Source organism: Pimephales promelas, chromosome 6 (genome assembly GCF_988280905.1).
Source record: "Pimephales promelas chromosome 6, fPimPro1.hap1.1, whole genome shotgun sequence".
Classification (NCBI taxonomy): Eukaryota; Metazoa; Chordata; class Actinopteri; order Cypriniformes; family Leuciscidae; genus Pimephales; species Pimephales promelas.
In genome coordinates, this window is record NC_142774.1 from 31,917,621 (window position 1) to 31,930,074 (window position 12,454).

The 12,454-nt window shown below is 37.8% G+C and overlaps 2 protein-coding genes across 12 annotated transcripts in view; one reads left to right on the forward strand and one right to left on the reverse strand.

Moving 5' to 3' along the window:
• Positions 1 to 4,064, reverse strand: part of micu3a (mitochondrial calcium uptake 3a) — a 34,324-nt gene extending 30,260 nt beyond the window's left edge. For 3 of the 11 annotated variants that reach the window (XM_039674787.2, XM_089132419.1, XM_089132420.1), the window contains exons 1-2: positions 3,721 to 4,061; positions 1,921 to 2,068 (exon numbers count right to left, since the gene is read on the reverse strand). In XM_039674787.2, the coding sequence (XP_039530721.2) occupies positions 1,921 to 2,068; positions 3,721 to 4,026 (454 nt within the window). In that variant the 5' untranslated portion in view covers positions 4,027 to 4,061. Of the gene's footprint in view, positions 1 to 1,920; positions 2,069 to 3,720 lie in introns of all 11 variants that reach the window. The other 8 variants (XM_039674784.2, XM_039674785.2, XM_039674781.2 and 5 more) reach the window with 7 other exon arrangements.
• Positions 4,065 to 6,242: 2,178 nt separating this feature from the next.
• On the forward strand, positions 6,243 to 8,997 carry fgf20a (fibroblast growth factor 20a). Its single transcript, XM_039674630.2, has 3 exons — positions 6,243 to 7,261; positions 7,698 to 7,801; positions 8,009 to 8,997. Exons 1-3 carry the CDS (start codon positions 6,985 to 6,987, stop codon positions 8,252 to 8,254), a joined length of 627 nt encoding a protein of 208 aa, XP_039530564.1. The 5' UTR covers positions 6,243 to 6,984; the 3' UTR covers positions 8,255 to 8,997.
• The last annotated feature ends 3,457 nt before the right edge of the window (positions 8,998 to 12,454 follow it).

The window sequence follows — 12,454 nt, forward strand, 5'->3', positions numbered from 1 at the left end:
TTTGTTTTTAGCATACAGTTAGTGTACAGGAACAGAGCTGGGCTACACAGTCCTGTTCTCTCTCATAGCAACCAGCCCTATGGAGCTCTGCTGGATGCTCAAGGTCAGTTCGTCCCACAGGCTTTGCTTCATGTGCCAAGAGCATGCAGCATAATCTGACATAATGCAACTACTATCCTGATTGTGTCTTTATTTACTGTATGTATTATGAACATACGTTATTGTTGCAAGCATAGAAGCAACAACTAAATTTACAAATGATACATATCACATTAGAACCACAACTCCCTTCTGCTATTCATGCTCAACTATAGAGCTGCACGATTTGGGATAAATTGAGAATCACGATTTGTTTCATTACTGGATGAATCAGCCGTTTTGAATCAATGATTCAATGACAAATAAATTTTCAAAAGTTACTTGATACAAACCTTTTTTGAAGCATCAAGTTACTTTCAGAAGATGATTCTATATACTTTTATTTGAGAAAGCGTTTCCACAGTTATTAACATCACAAATCTAGTACAGTTTTAATTTTTTAAAAATGTAATGCACATTTATTACGTTATACGTAGTTGTTTTATATTACCTTGGAAGTTAAAGTCAAAAAAATAATTAACACTGGGAACTCTGGAAATGTGAAAAGGGTCCATATGAACTATTGTAACAGAAATAATGATACTGTGTGGTTGAAAAGACTGTTGGAGAAGCTATTTCATATCTAAACATGACAACTGCTTTCTCTGGGTCAGCGGCAGATTTGAATGTTCTTCTGTTATCGTACTTGTCCAAAGGTTTAATAGTTAGAGGCGAATTGTTGTCATTTAGGAATAAGAAAATCAAAATCACAATCTTTTAATGATTAATCGTGCAACTCTGTCATGGAGCAAGAACAAACTATAAACTTTTGCAGGTGTAGCATTAATGAATGTCATGCTCCTTTTATATAAGATTAACCTGGTGTGTCAACTGGAACATTTTGACATTTATTGTATTTATTATCAAGACATGCACTTCAAAGACAAAACAACAGTAGAGATCTAATACAGCTAAGTAAGCACTTCTGTGACTCTCTCTCTTCAATAGCTTTGATCTGCTTTTGATCCATTAAGACCCACTAACTTTCATTACTAATGTCTATTAATTAGCATACTATTAGATTAGGGCACGGCAACAAAACATTTAATTCACACTGCTGTCCTAATTATATATGAACTTTGAAGTAGTGGGGAAAAAGAAACTACTCATTTTCCTCAAATAACAATATGATTGTTCTTTTTTAAATCTTATTTAAATAAGTAAAACAGGGACACCTAAACATCTCTCTCTTCCTCATGTGTAAGTCACTTTGGATCAAAGTGTGCCTGCTAAATAAATAAATGTACAAACGAAATGATGCACATAATCAGACCTGAGTTAAGTCTACTTTGACCTTAAATGGTTAGAGAAGAACATATTAGGTGAGTACAAGACCATCAAGTACTTATTAAAAAAGAATACAATTCTACTTTGAGTCAAATAAATACTGATACCCGGTTTCATCTACAAGGTTAAAATGCTTGTTTTAGCTGTCTTTTAGACGCCCAACATTCAACCCGAAAATAGTCATATAACCATTGCAATAACTCCGAAACTATTCAGTTAAGGTAAAAAAACTGCATAGTGCTGCTTTAACTGAAAGCAACTTGCACTGACATATCTTATTCTTTTCTCAAGATGCACACCAAGAATGCTTTATCTAAGGCAAATTAAAAAAGAATATACTTAAATGTCCAAATTTAACTAAGGCCTAGACAAACATTTTGAAGGCAAACATTTTGCATGCTTTTTGAAGTAAGGCAAATTGAGAAGATTTTACAGTAAAGAGCTTTATACACAAAGTATAACTCTGAGTTTAGATGGAGCATATGTGTTACTCACTGCGGGGCTCACTCATGGTGACTGACTCGATGAAGTTCCGAGGAGTCATGTACAGCTGTCCCTCATACTCCACTGAGCTGAAGAGACGGAAACGATGCTCATGAGACGACATGTACACGTCACCTTCGTCAAAATCAAACATCGGAGCCTGCAAGAAAAAAAAATAAGAAAAACACAAATTTGTTAACAGTTAACATCTATACTGTATATAAAATATAAATGCAACAAATGCTGTGCATGTGTATTGATCATAAAAATAATGTTACCTCATTACCAAATCAGCATATTTTAATGATTTCTGAAGGATCATCCGACATTAAAAACTGGAGTAATGATGCTGATGCTGAAAATTCAGCTTTGCAATCACAGGAATACATCATATATATATATATATGAAGAGTTCAGATGCAAAAGCCTCTAAATGCCATTTGAAATTTTCTTCTTTAATGATGATTTTTATCAAACTTGTATATTTAAGTTCAGTAATTTCACTTAAATAACAATTAATAGGTAATTATCTTTGCAATTTACGTGAAATTACTGAACTTAAATATACAAGTTTGATAAAAATCATCATTAAAGAAGAAAATTTCAAATGGCTTTTAGAGGCTTTTGCATCTGAACTCTTCATAAACACACACACTACCAGTCAAAAGTTTTACATCAGTAAGATCTATGTGAATCTATGTGAATATATAGTGAAGTGTAATTTATTCCTGTGATCAAAGCTGAATTTACAGCATCATTCCTCCAGTCTTCAGTGTCACATGATCCTACAGAAATGATTATAATATGATGCTCAAGAAACATTTATGATTATTATCCATGTTGAAAACGTTTTTTTACATTTTTTTATTTTTTTTGGGGAAAGAAATTAGAAAACACTTTTATTTATCAAGGATGGGTTAAATTGATTAAAAGTTACAGTAATAATGTTAGAAAAGATTACATTTTAAATAAATGCTGTTCTTTTGAACTTTCTAGAATTTTTGGGGAAAAAATGGTACACGACTGTTTTCAACATTGAACATGTTGAAAATTCAGCTTTCAAATTACATTTCAGAATATATTAAAAGAGAAAACAGTCATTTTATATTGTCATAATATTTCACAATATTACTGTTTGTCTTTTTTTTTTTTTTCAAATAAAGCATTCTTGGTGAGCAGAAGAGACTTCATTTAAAAACATAAAAAAATCTTACTGATCTAAAACTTTTGACCGGTATATGTGGTAACACACTCACAAGAACATGATATGCAACATTTCCAGCCCAATCAAGAAAACATTTAGTTTCTAAGTGAAACAGTCAGACCAAAACATCTGTCAGTCCATGGAAACCAAATCTGACCGTCTGCCAAAGGTACAAAAATCCCCAAAATATGTTTATATGCACGTGCCAAAGAATTCTGTGCTTAGATATGACAGCTCAATTCTGATAGGGTGCTGTTTGACAGGCCTCTATGATACAGCACAGGTTCATAGGTATTTTAACCAACCGTAACGCTCGGATGTGAGATCTGAAACAGACACTTTGTGCGCAGTCATTTCAGCACCATGACTGGGGAAAGCGCCCTTGCTGCTGCAGCATCACACAAATGCGCATTGTCATACTCTCGAAGAATTAAGAATGTTTGTTTGTGCAAGCAAAACAACTCACGAAACTCTACAGCACGAACATCCCATTCCCTGTCCCACAAGCAGTAGCATAGCGTCGACATGACAATTAAAAACCCTTGCCAGGAAAAAAACACGAATAGGAAACAGTTACGTGGCACTGAGAACATTGGGAACAGTCATACCTTCTCCTTTGCGGCTACAGCGGGTAGTGAAGGCAGCAGAGCCCGACAGCCCGTTCCGTTTTTCGGGGCTTTTCTCCCTCTGAATCCGCACATATCTGAATAATAATAATACAACACCGCTCCTCCGGTAGCAAAACCCGCAGCAACTGCTATTCCCCTACCTATACATCGGCCATCCTTCACCGGAGAACGAAAAAGAGCATTCCGCGGAGATGACGGCAAACTCCTAAATAAGAATCCCAGTCTGCGCACAGCGGCCATTATTGTTGGTATGACAAAATTTGTGCAAGATTCTCGAATTCTCATTCATTCATCGCGAGATCATGTGCTGCTCCCTCACCGGGATCATCTAGAACAGAGCAGCAGCAAGTCCAAAATGACATTTGTGCTCTGGTCGTAAACATAATGAAATATAAACTTAAAATGTTATGTAATAAAAGGGTTGCCAACGCATACGTGGACGTCTCAAATTAAGGCTTGAACCCCCCACAAAAAAAAGTCTTACAAAAGGTCTGGGTTCTTTTTACATATAAATGAAACGTTTCAAATAAAGTTATAGCTACATGTTAGTTAAGAGTGAGCTAAACACATCCCCATGAAGAGGTAACCATAGCAACTACCGCACTTTTCGTAGACAAAACAAGTAGCCAAGTAATTTTAGTTTTATTAGTAGCCTATTATTATGAACATATAAAAAATTAACATCAAATAAACATCATGATATGAACAAATAACATAAACATGAGTGTGTTTTGTTTAAACTTTAGTTTAGTGGCTTTAGGGCGACAAAACAATGTTTTTGTTGCGTGTGACAACCTCGACATAGGCCTATTGCAAAATGTAGGCTACTTCAGTAACAGAAATTTATTTAAGAAGTTTACTGAATAATTCATACATTGTAGCATACAGTACCAGCATCTAAAAAAAAAAACTTATTTAGACTTCAATCTTCTCATTTGCAGACAATTTGACCTATTCGCACATTCTACTTATGCAAATCAAAGTTTTGACACTTCACTGTACAGTCATTGAAGTCAAATGTGCGCACATCTGCTTTGTACATCTGTAGTCTACAACTCGAGCAGAGGTCTGCAATCGGAACCCGACGCAGAGTGATTAACGGGAAGTTGAATTGCTGAGCGCGGATGCGCGAGGGTGAGCGGAAAGCGGGAGAAATTAATGACTCGTGGCTCCCGCAAAATATAATTATCTACAGCACGCAGAAGTCTGTCACTCGATAACCTATCTGAACCGTCGTGTGTGGAAATTGAAAAAAAAGAAAAAAAGTAAATAGAAGCATCAGAACGAGGCAGAGTGTAGCCGGACCGGGACTGAGGTAGGTTCCACCAATTCCAACGGGCTTTTGCGGATGGGAACGGGACAAAAAGCGAAAGTTTCGGTTAAAAAAAAACATATTTTAAAACATATTTTGGCGGGAGTGGCATTGAAAACCCCATTCCAAGCAGACATATGTAGCCTATAGGCTAGCCAAACTCAAAGGTCTCGAGATGAGCTTTTATGAAAAATGCCAAACTCCTATGACGTGTTTTTGGTTTACCATGCAGCATGAGCAAACTGTCAATGTCACCACGAAATCTGGCACATAACTGACATCTCTATTGCAAGTGATCGATCCACTGCGGCCGTGGATTGATCCTGTTCTAGCTGACCACATTGATTTTGGTTTAAAGTATTTTTGGAGATCATAAATACTAATGAGCTAAGGGGAACAACGTGGGAGAACGTGTCCCTCGAGAGAAGCGTTGATAAATCACCTACTGTGGACGTGATCTATCCTCCTGAGAGATAGCAAAGAAGGGGTTTGGAACTTAAATGTTTTAATGATAGTGTGCATATGCCTATAGCTATAGCCATATATATTGCTATAGTAGATAGTACTATGATTATAATAGTAGCCTATAAAGCTATGTTATTACTGTCACCTTAATGTTATAATGTATAATAAACCACGAATTAAAATATAATACATTGACTTATAAACTGACTTTGGTGGGTCCCATGCAGGAGCAAGATGTAAGAGCAGTTGATTGCGTGCTCATCTTGTTTTAAATGAACAAGGCAACACCAGGTCCATATCTTTCATGTAATATCTACTTTGAGGCATGTTCTTAGCTGTTGGGCTGGAAAATTTCTATATCAATCACTCATAGTATCAACGATTTGCCATCAAACAGTTCGTTTCCTTTGTGTTAATGACCCGTCTTTTGTGCGTAATGGATCTTTGATCTTTGATATCTTTGATACTTCATCTCAACTCATGTTATTCTGGAACTGTTCAAAGGCACGTTGACATCAGTCAGAGTTGATGGCGTGCGCACAAATGTGCAGGTTGTTTTGACTTTTCCTTCTTTATTCTTTTACACGCACATTTTATAGGTCATATCAATTTACACCTCGCTATCGATTAAGCGTAAGTTTAAACCCAAGTATAATGGCATAAACCAAGTCGCAAATCAAGAACAAGAGACTTTTTGGCATCAACTATTACTAACGCAACGCACACACATATAGCCTAACTACACACCTTGAAGTCTTGTCTCTCTCTCCCTCTCGCTCTCGTTCTCTCTCTCGAGCACCGCCCCCTTTCTTTTCCTTTTTCCTCCCTGGCTTCCACCTGCTTCACACTAGAGATTCGCCAGAGCGCGTCAGTGCGCGTAAACCACGGGGAACGGAACGGATCAGTACACAGTGCGCATCCCTCTTCACCATCCAGCTGCACTTTTCTTTTCCGCGTCGCAAAGATTTGCCACAATGTTGCTTTCTGCACTTTTATCATAATCCATCAATGGATTAAACCCGTGGATGCAGATGAAACCGATCATCAAAGAAGACAGAAGAAGAGGATCAAACGATCAAGGAGTTATGTTTCAAACAGTCATCTATAAAGGGAGCCATTAGCATATGTCAAGAGAGCATTTACATAAGGGCCATATTTAGGCTGGTGTTTCAGTACAGAGCCAGTCACATCCAGAGAGCACAGGAGGAGAGAAGCCGCATAAGCTTGTGTGCTGGAGTGCGTAAGAGAGAGTATTGGATACACAGGGGACCGGAGCAAAGGGGAGTAGCCTGGAAGGTCGAGAGAGCATGTGCTAAAGCGAGAGCTAGAGAGAGAGAGAGAGCGAGAGAGAATCGGATGTAAACACGCATTGACTGTCAAAGCCGCAAGCAGTGACTGCGCAAAACACTAGGGAAAGAGAAACCACAGGGGCTCTCCTCACGGCAACTTTTCTTCGACTGTCGGTGATGGGTGCAGTCGGTGAGCTGGTGGGCAGCTTCTCTCACGGCTTGGAGAGCTTTGCGCACGGGTCTCATTTCGTCCTCACGCCCCCCGGGGACTCCGGTGCTCTGGTGAACGAGCACATCGTCTCCGCCGAGCGCCTGTCACGCAGCACTTCACCGGACCTGACGCATCTGAAAGGGATCCTCCGTCGGCGGCAGCTTTACTGCAGGACCGGCTTCCACCTCGAGATATTACAGGACGGTTCGGTGCAAGGCACGAGAAAAGACCACAGCAGATTTGGTAAGTGTTATTTATTGCTGTTTCAATGCTACAAATATTGCATGTCACTGTAATAAATAACTAATAACAATAATCATGCAACACTGTATTTTTAGACAGTGCATATTACATATTTGAGTGTAGAAATTGACCAGGACTGATAATGGTTCAAAATTCTGATCATTGTTATTTAAAAATGCATCATGGTTATTGCTGACTGTTGGTCAATCTCTCAACTATAATGCAAAATGTGATGATATTATTATGACAAGGGGGGTTATTATTATTTTCATGGTCATGCTGACTGTTTTTGAATAATGTTCATTATAATATAGCAAAACACTGTGATTAAGCGCGAAATACGTCACAAATTAAGTATAGGGCAGATTGATGCCACTATTGCAGGTGCTTGTCCTGCTGTCTCAACTGAGAACTAACAGCTGTGCTTTTCTCACAGGTATATTGGAATTCATTAGCCTCGCTGTGGGGATGGTGAGCATCCGTGGCGTGGATAGCGGATTGTATCTGGGAATGAACAGCAAGGGTGAACTGTACGGATCTGTAAGTATAGCATAAATACAGTGTCTTTCTCTTACTGCTACTGTGTTGAGTAATGCAACAATTCATTTCATTCATAGCCTGCCCGTGCTAAATTGAGGCTGAGATTTATGGTGCAATTTCAAATAGCCTTTGGACACAGTTTATCCTTCTGTTTGGAACTTATTATGCAGTGTGGTTAACCCTTGCTTTCCCCTTTCTTTCTCTTAGGAAAAGCTGACAGCGGAGTGTGTGTTCAGGGAGCAGTTTGAGGAGAACTGGTACAACACTTACTCTTCAAACCTGTATCGGCACGGCGAACGAGGATCCCATTATTACGTAGCCCTCAACAAAGACGGAACGTCTCGGGATGGAGCCCGCTCTCGGAGGCACCAGCGCTTCACGCATTTCTTGCCACGGCCTGTGGATCCAGAGCGCGTTCCTGAGCTCTACAAGGAGATACTAGGTCACAGTTGAAACCACTGAACCTCAAATTCAAACCCAAAAAAGCACCTGCATGCCATGCTCTTTATCCCCCCCCCCAAGACAGACCTGTCTCAGGAGAAAGCAGTGCAGGCGGGTGGGTGGGGTGGGGGGAAGAGGACCTCTTCTGGAGCAATAGCAGGAGATGGAAAGCCCTCGATTCCAGTGGCAGGAACCAATTGTCTGGACTCTGGATAGTTCCGGAAAACAGAACACTGCTTTGGATCCATTCACCTGCTATATGTAGGGATTTCGGATTAAAAGAGGGCAAATTATCACTGGTGGACCTCAAGCCAGAGAATAATGGACATTTACTACTACTGAAGATTCTACAAGGCTTCTGAAGGAATTCTGCGAAATGTTTTTTCATAGAGATTTCATACTCTTCCAAACACTGGCATGGACAAGCAGGAGACAAACTCCTCCAAACATTTTTTCTTTAGGTCCTTTAATTTATGTTTTTTCAAGATATTTATTTTATATATTTATTTATTTTGAAAGTATATTTTTACAAGAATATATGCAAGATGTAACAGGAGGTCACGAGAGCTTTATTTTCTACCGCTATAGAGACACGACTTCTAGAGATAGATCTACTGGAGAAAGTATTTTCTTATGAGTTGTTCATTTTCGTTTTTTTTTTTTTTTTTTGTGTATCTCTCATGTCATTAAACCAGATCCTTAAGAGCCTGAGAATGTTCCAGAATTCACTGGGGAATTAAAACAGTTCAAATGATTGCATTTTGTTGTGTCCGTCTTTTCAGTAGAAACATAAGGTCACCTGTCAGAGGTGAATGGTTATTGAATTTCTATTTGGAGAAAGGGGGAAAAAAAAAAGGTTGACTTTTAGGAAAAACGTAAGCAGGGACAGCATGTGTCTGATTTTCATCGATCCTGTTGGGTGAAATGAAATCAAATAAGGTTTTAATCGCTTAAAAGCCTAAATGTTTATGCTAAACAGTACACATGCATGTAAGTCACGATAATACGATTTGCAAAAAAAAAAAAAAAAAAATGCGACAGGATCTTTCCATTTCACTAATTCCCTGCGTTCCCTGACACCCTCTGTTAAAAAGGCAGTACAATGCTAACATTAAAACACAATGACCTAAAAACAATCCCCCCTCCCTACAGCAACCTTCTCAAGTGACACCTTGGGCTGCCCTCTACAAAGTGGCCTTTTCTTTCGCTAAGTCTCTTTTGGAAGCCATGCACTAGGATTAAAAAAAAAAAAGTTGTTGTGAACGCAGGATTGTGGGATATACTTTTACTGAGCCAGTGCAGGTGGAAGTTTTCTTAAGGAAGCATGAGGTCATTTCAAGACAAACACAGTCACGTGCGGTCTGAAAAAACACAATTACTGGCTGACAAGTGCTTTGTGTTTTTCACATCTCTTATTGCTTTCTGTTTGATGCTTTTCACTTCCTATCCCCCCCTTATGGTTGTGATTCATGAGCTTTGATGACATTCGATGAGCTGGCTGCCTGTCAATCTGGCTGTCTGTCTGTTTAAGGAAGGAAATTATCCGTTTTAAGTAATGTAAAGGGAGAGGCACACATGCGTTTCCAAAATAACACTGGTATGAGGGTTCTCGGTCACATTACAGAGAAATAGGGGAGATTGTAACACTTTTTTGCACATTTAAATGCAACACATCTACTGCACATCTAAATTGTGTAAAAAAGTGTCAAATACTTTAATAATAATAAAAAAAAATACAATTATGTCCATCACATCCCTCATTTCATTTGAAATATTTGAAAGCAAAACAGTGGATATATAGGACAATGGACTCATTTTACTGTAACTCAAACAGCATATAGAAAAAAAATATCTTACTGTAAAAAAATTGGCTTTATATATATATATATATATATATATTATAAAAATGTATTAGGCAGCACAACTGTTAACTGAGAATAATTAGAAGAAATGTTTCTTGACAAATCAGCATATTCTAATGATTTCTGAAGGATCGACTGGATTAATGATACTGAAAGATAAGCTTTCCATCACAGGAATATAAACATATATTTTACGTAAATTGTAAGAATATTTCACAATATTGCTGTTTTTACTGTATTTTTGATCCAATAAATTCAGCCTTGATATATGAGCATAAGATACTTATTTTACTAACCATACCCTGTGTAAAATAAATCTAACTCTAAAATGTAACAGTATTAAATGTGGCATGTAGCAATCTTTATGGATCTATAAGTACAATATAGTAATGGTCCAACCCATCCCATGCTCATTTCATGTTTTTATAACATGTAGAATGAAATCATAAGTTAACGTGGATGATATATATCAAAATCTGATTCAAATGACAAATCTCAAATCAAATTGTAAATCAAATGTGATTTTTTTTTACAGTACACTGAAAAAACGATATGATGGTGAATAAATCGCAGAATTAAAACTATAACTTTTAGGTAAAAATGACAGGTTACAAATAACATTGTTTTCTAAATGTCGAGTAGCAGCAGACAGACAGGAGAGATTTTGCCCTGTGTAAAAGTTCACAGAAGAACTATTCATCTTACATAACTGACATTATGTAGGGAAGGAGTGTCTGAACTGTGCGTCTTTTCCCCGTTTCGGGGGGTTGGAGGATGGGATGATACGTCTATTTGTGTGCGTAGGCATATCAGCAAGCTCTGTAAGTTGTGTGATCTCCAAATCTCTGTGATGATGAGCCAGGGGTTCTCCTAACTGAGAGTCAGTCAGCCTGCCCTGCACACAACACACACACATGGGTTTTCCCCAAAGCAGAAACATTGCTACAGCTAAGGATGTGGTGAGGCTGATGTGGCCAGATCGACAGATCTCATTTTCATTATTTTTCACCTCAGAGAGAGAGAGACAGGGGAAGACACATATCTGTGTATGCGTGTGTGTGTACACCTTTACTTTGACTTGCCGCATGAACACCTGTGCAGTTTTACCTGAGCCACAAAGACATGCAGGTGAAAGATCACTCACTTCAACACCTGTCTTAGAACAACACATGTGTTGTAACTGTCCCGACACACATACACACTCAGACATATATATACACACACATGCCACTGATGATGAGAATTAGAGAAGTGTCAGATTTTGGATGCTTGAGGGAATTGTTGTTCTGCTTGGTCCGTTTTACACTTGTAAACTGAAATGGAAATGGGAATAGAGAACGTTTCTTTTTAAATAGAACATTTCTTGGTCTGCTTAACTTAAATTACTCTTCTCTATGTCGCCACTTACAGTGCAGGAAAAAAAAGCTAAGCAAGATTGATTTACTGTAACATTTGCAGTTTGTAAGCACAATTTGGTCCTCCGTTTGCTTCAGGTTCAAAAACAACAGGCATCTCAAATTACTAAAAATAAAATAAATAGTTAAAACTTTAAATATATAATTAAAAAGTGAGAGTATAGATAGATGATAGATAGATAGATAGATAGATAGATAGATAGATAGATAGATAGATAGATAGATAGATAGATAGATAGATAGATAGATAGATAGATAGATAGATAGATAGATAGACTTCTGAGCAATAATAATGTCTTCTGACACCGTACAGATTAAAGAGAGAAAGTGAAAAAATTAAACTAATGAGTGTGTTCCTCTTTCTGCCACCACGTTTGTAGATGTTTGAGGTTGATACACTCATTACAAGAAGAGTTATGTTCAATGTTAACATAATCACTGTTTGAGCCTTTATAAGATGGAATTAGCTGAACCACTAATTCACCTAGTGTACACACACACACACACACACACACACACACACACACACACATGCACAAAACACACACTCTCTCTCTCACACACATTTAATTTGAGTTTGTATTTGAACATAAAAAAGAAGCCATTTCCCTTATGGGGATAAACATTTTTTTTTTTTCAAGGATTTCGGATATTCTGTTTTAATGATTACATCCCTTCTTAAAATGCAGTACATATTTAATATACTTTGATTCAGCTATATTAATGATTAGCAATTTTCTAAACAAACAAACAAAAACAAAAAAAACCTCAAGAAGCGTGAAGATAAATTCAAATTTTTTAGTGGAAGTTTGCTGTGACAGTGCCAGTTTTAGCATGATGAATGAGGAAGACTAAGTCTGTGCTCCCCATCCTGAACTTCTCTTTAAGCTTAGGGAGGAGAGAGAGAGAGAGAGAGAGAAAGAGAGAGACAGATT

Bases quoted from the DNA above. Each gene is read 5' to 3' on its own strand.
- fgf20a (XM_039674630.2), top strand. From the start codon at position 6,985: ATGGGTGCAGTCGGTGAGCTGGTGGGCAGCTTCTCTCACGGCTTGGAG. The intron at 7,262-7,697 runs GTAAGTGTTATT...CTTTTCTCACAG, and splicing joins AAAAGACCACAGCAGATTTG to GTATATTGGAATTCATTAGC. The intron at 7,802-8,008 runs GTAAGTATAGCA...TCTTTCTCTTAG, and splicing joins AGGGTGAACTGTACGGATCT to GAAAAGCTGACAGCGGAGTG.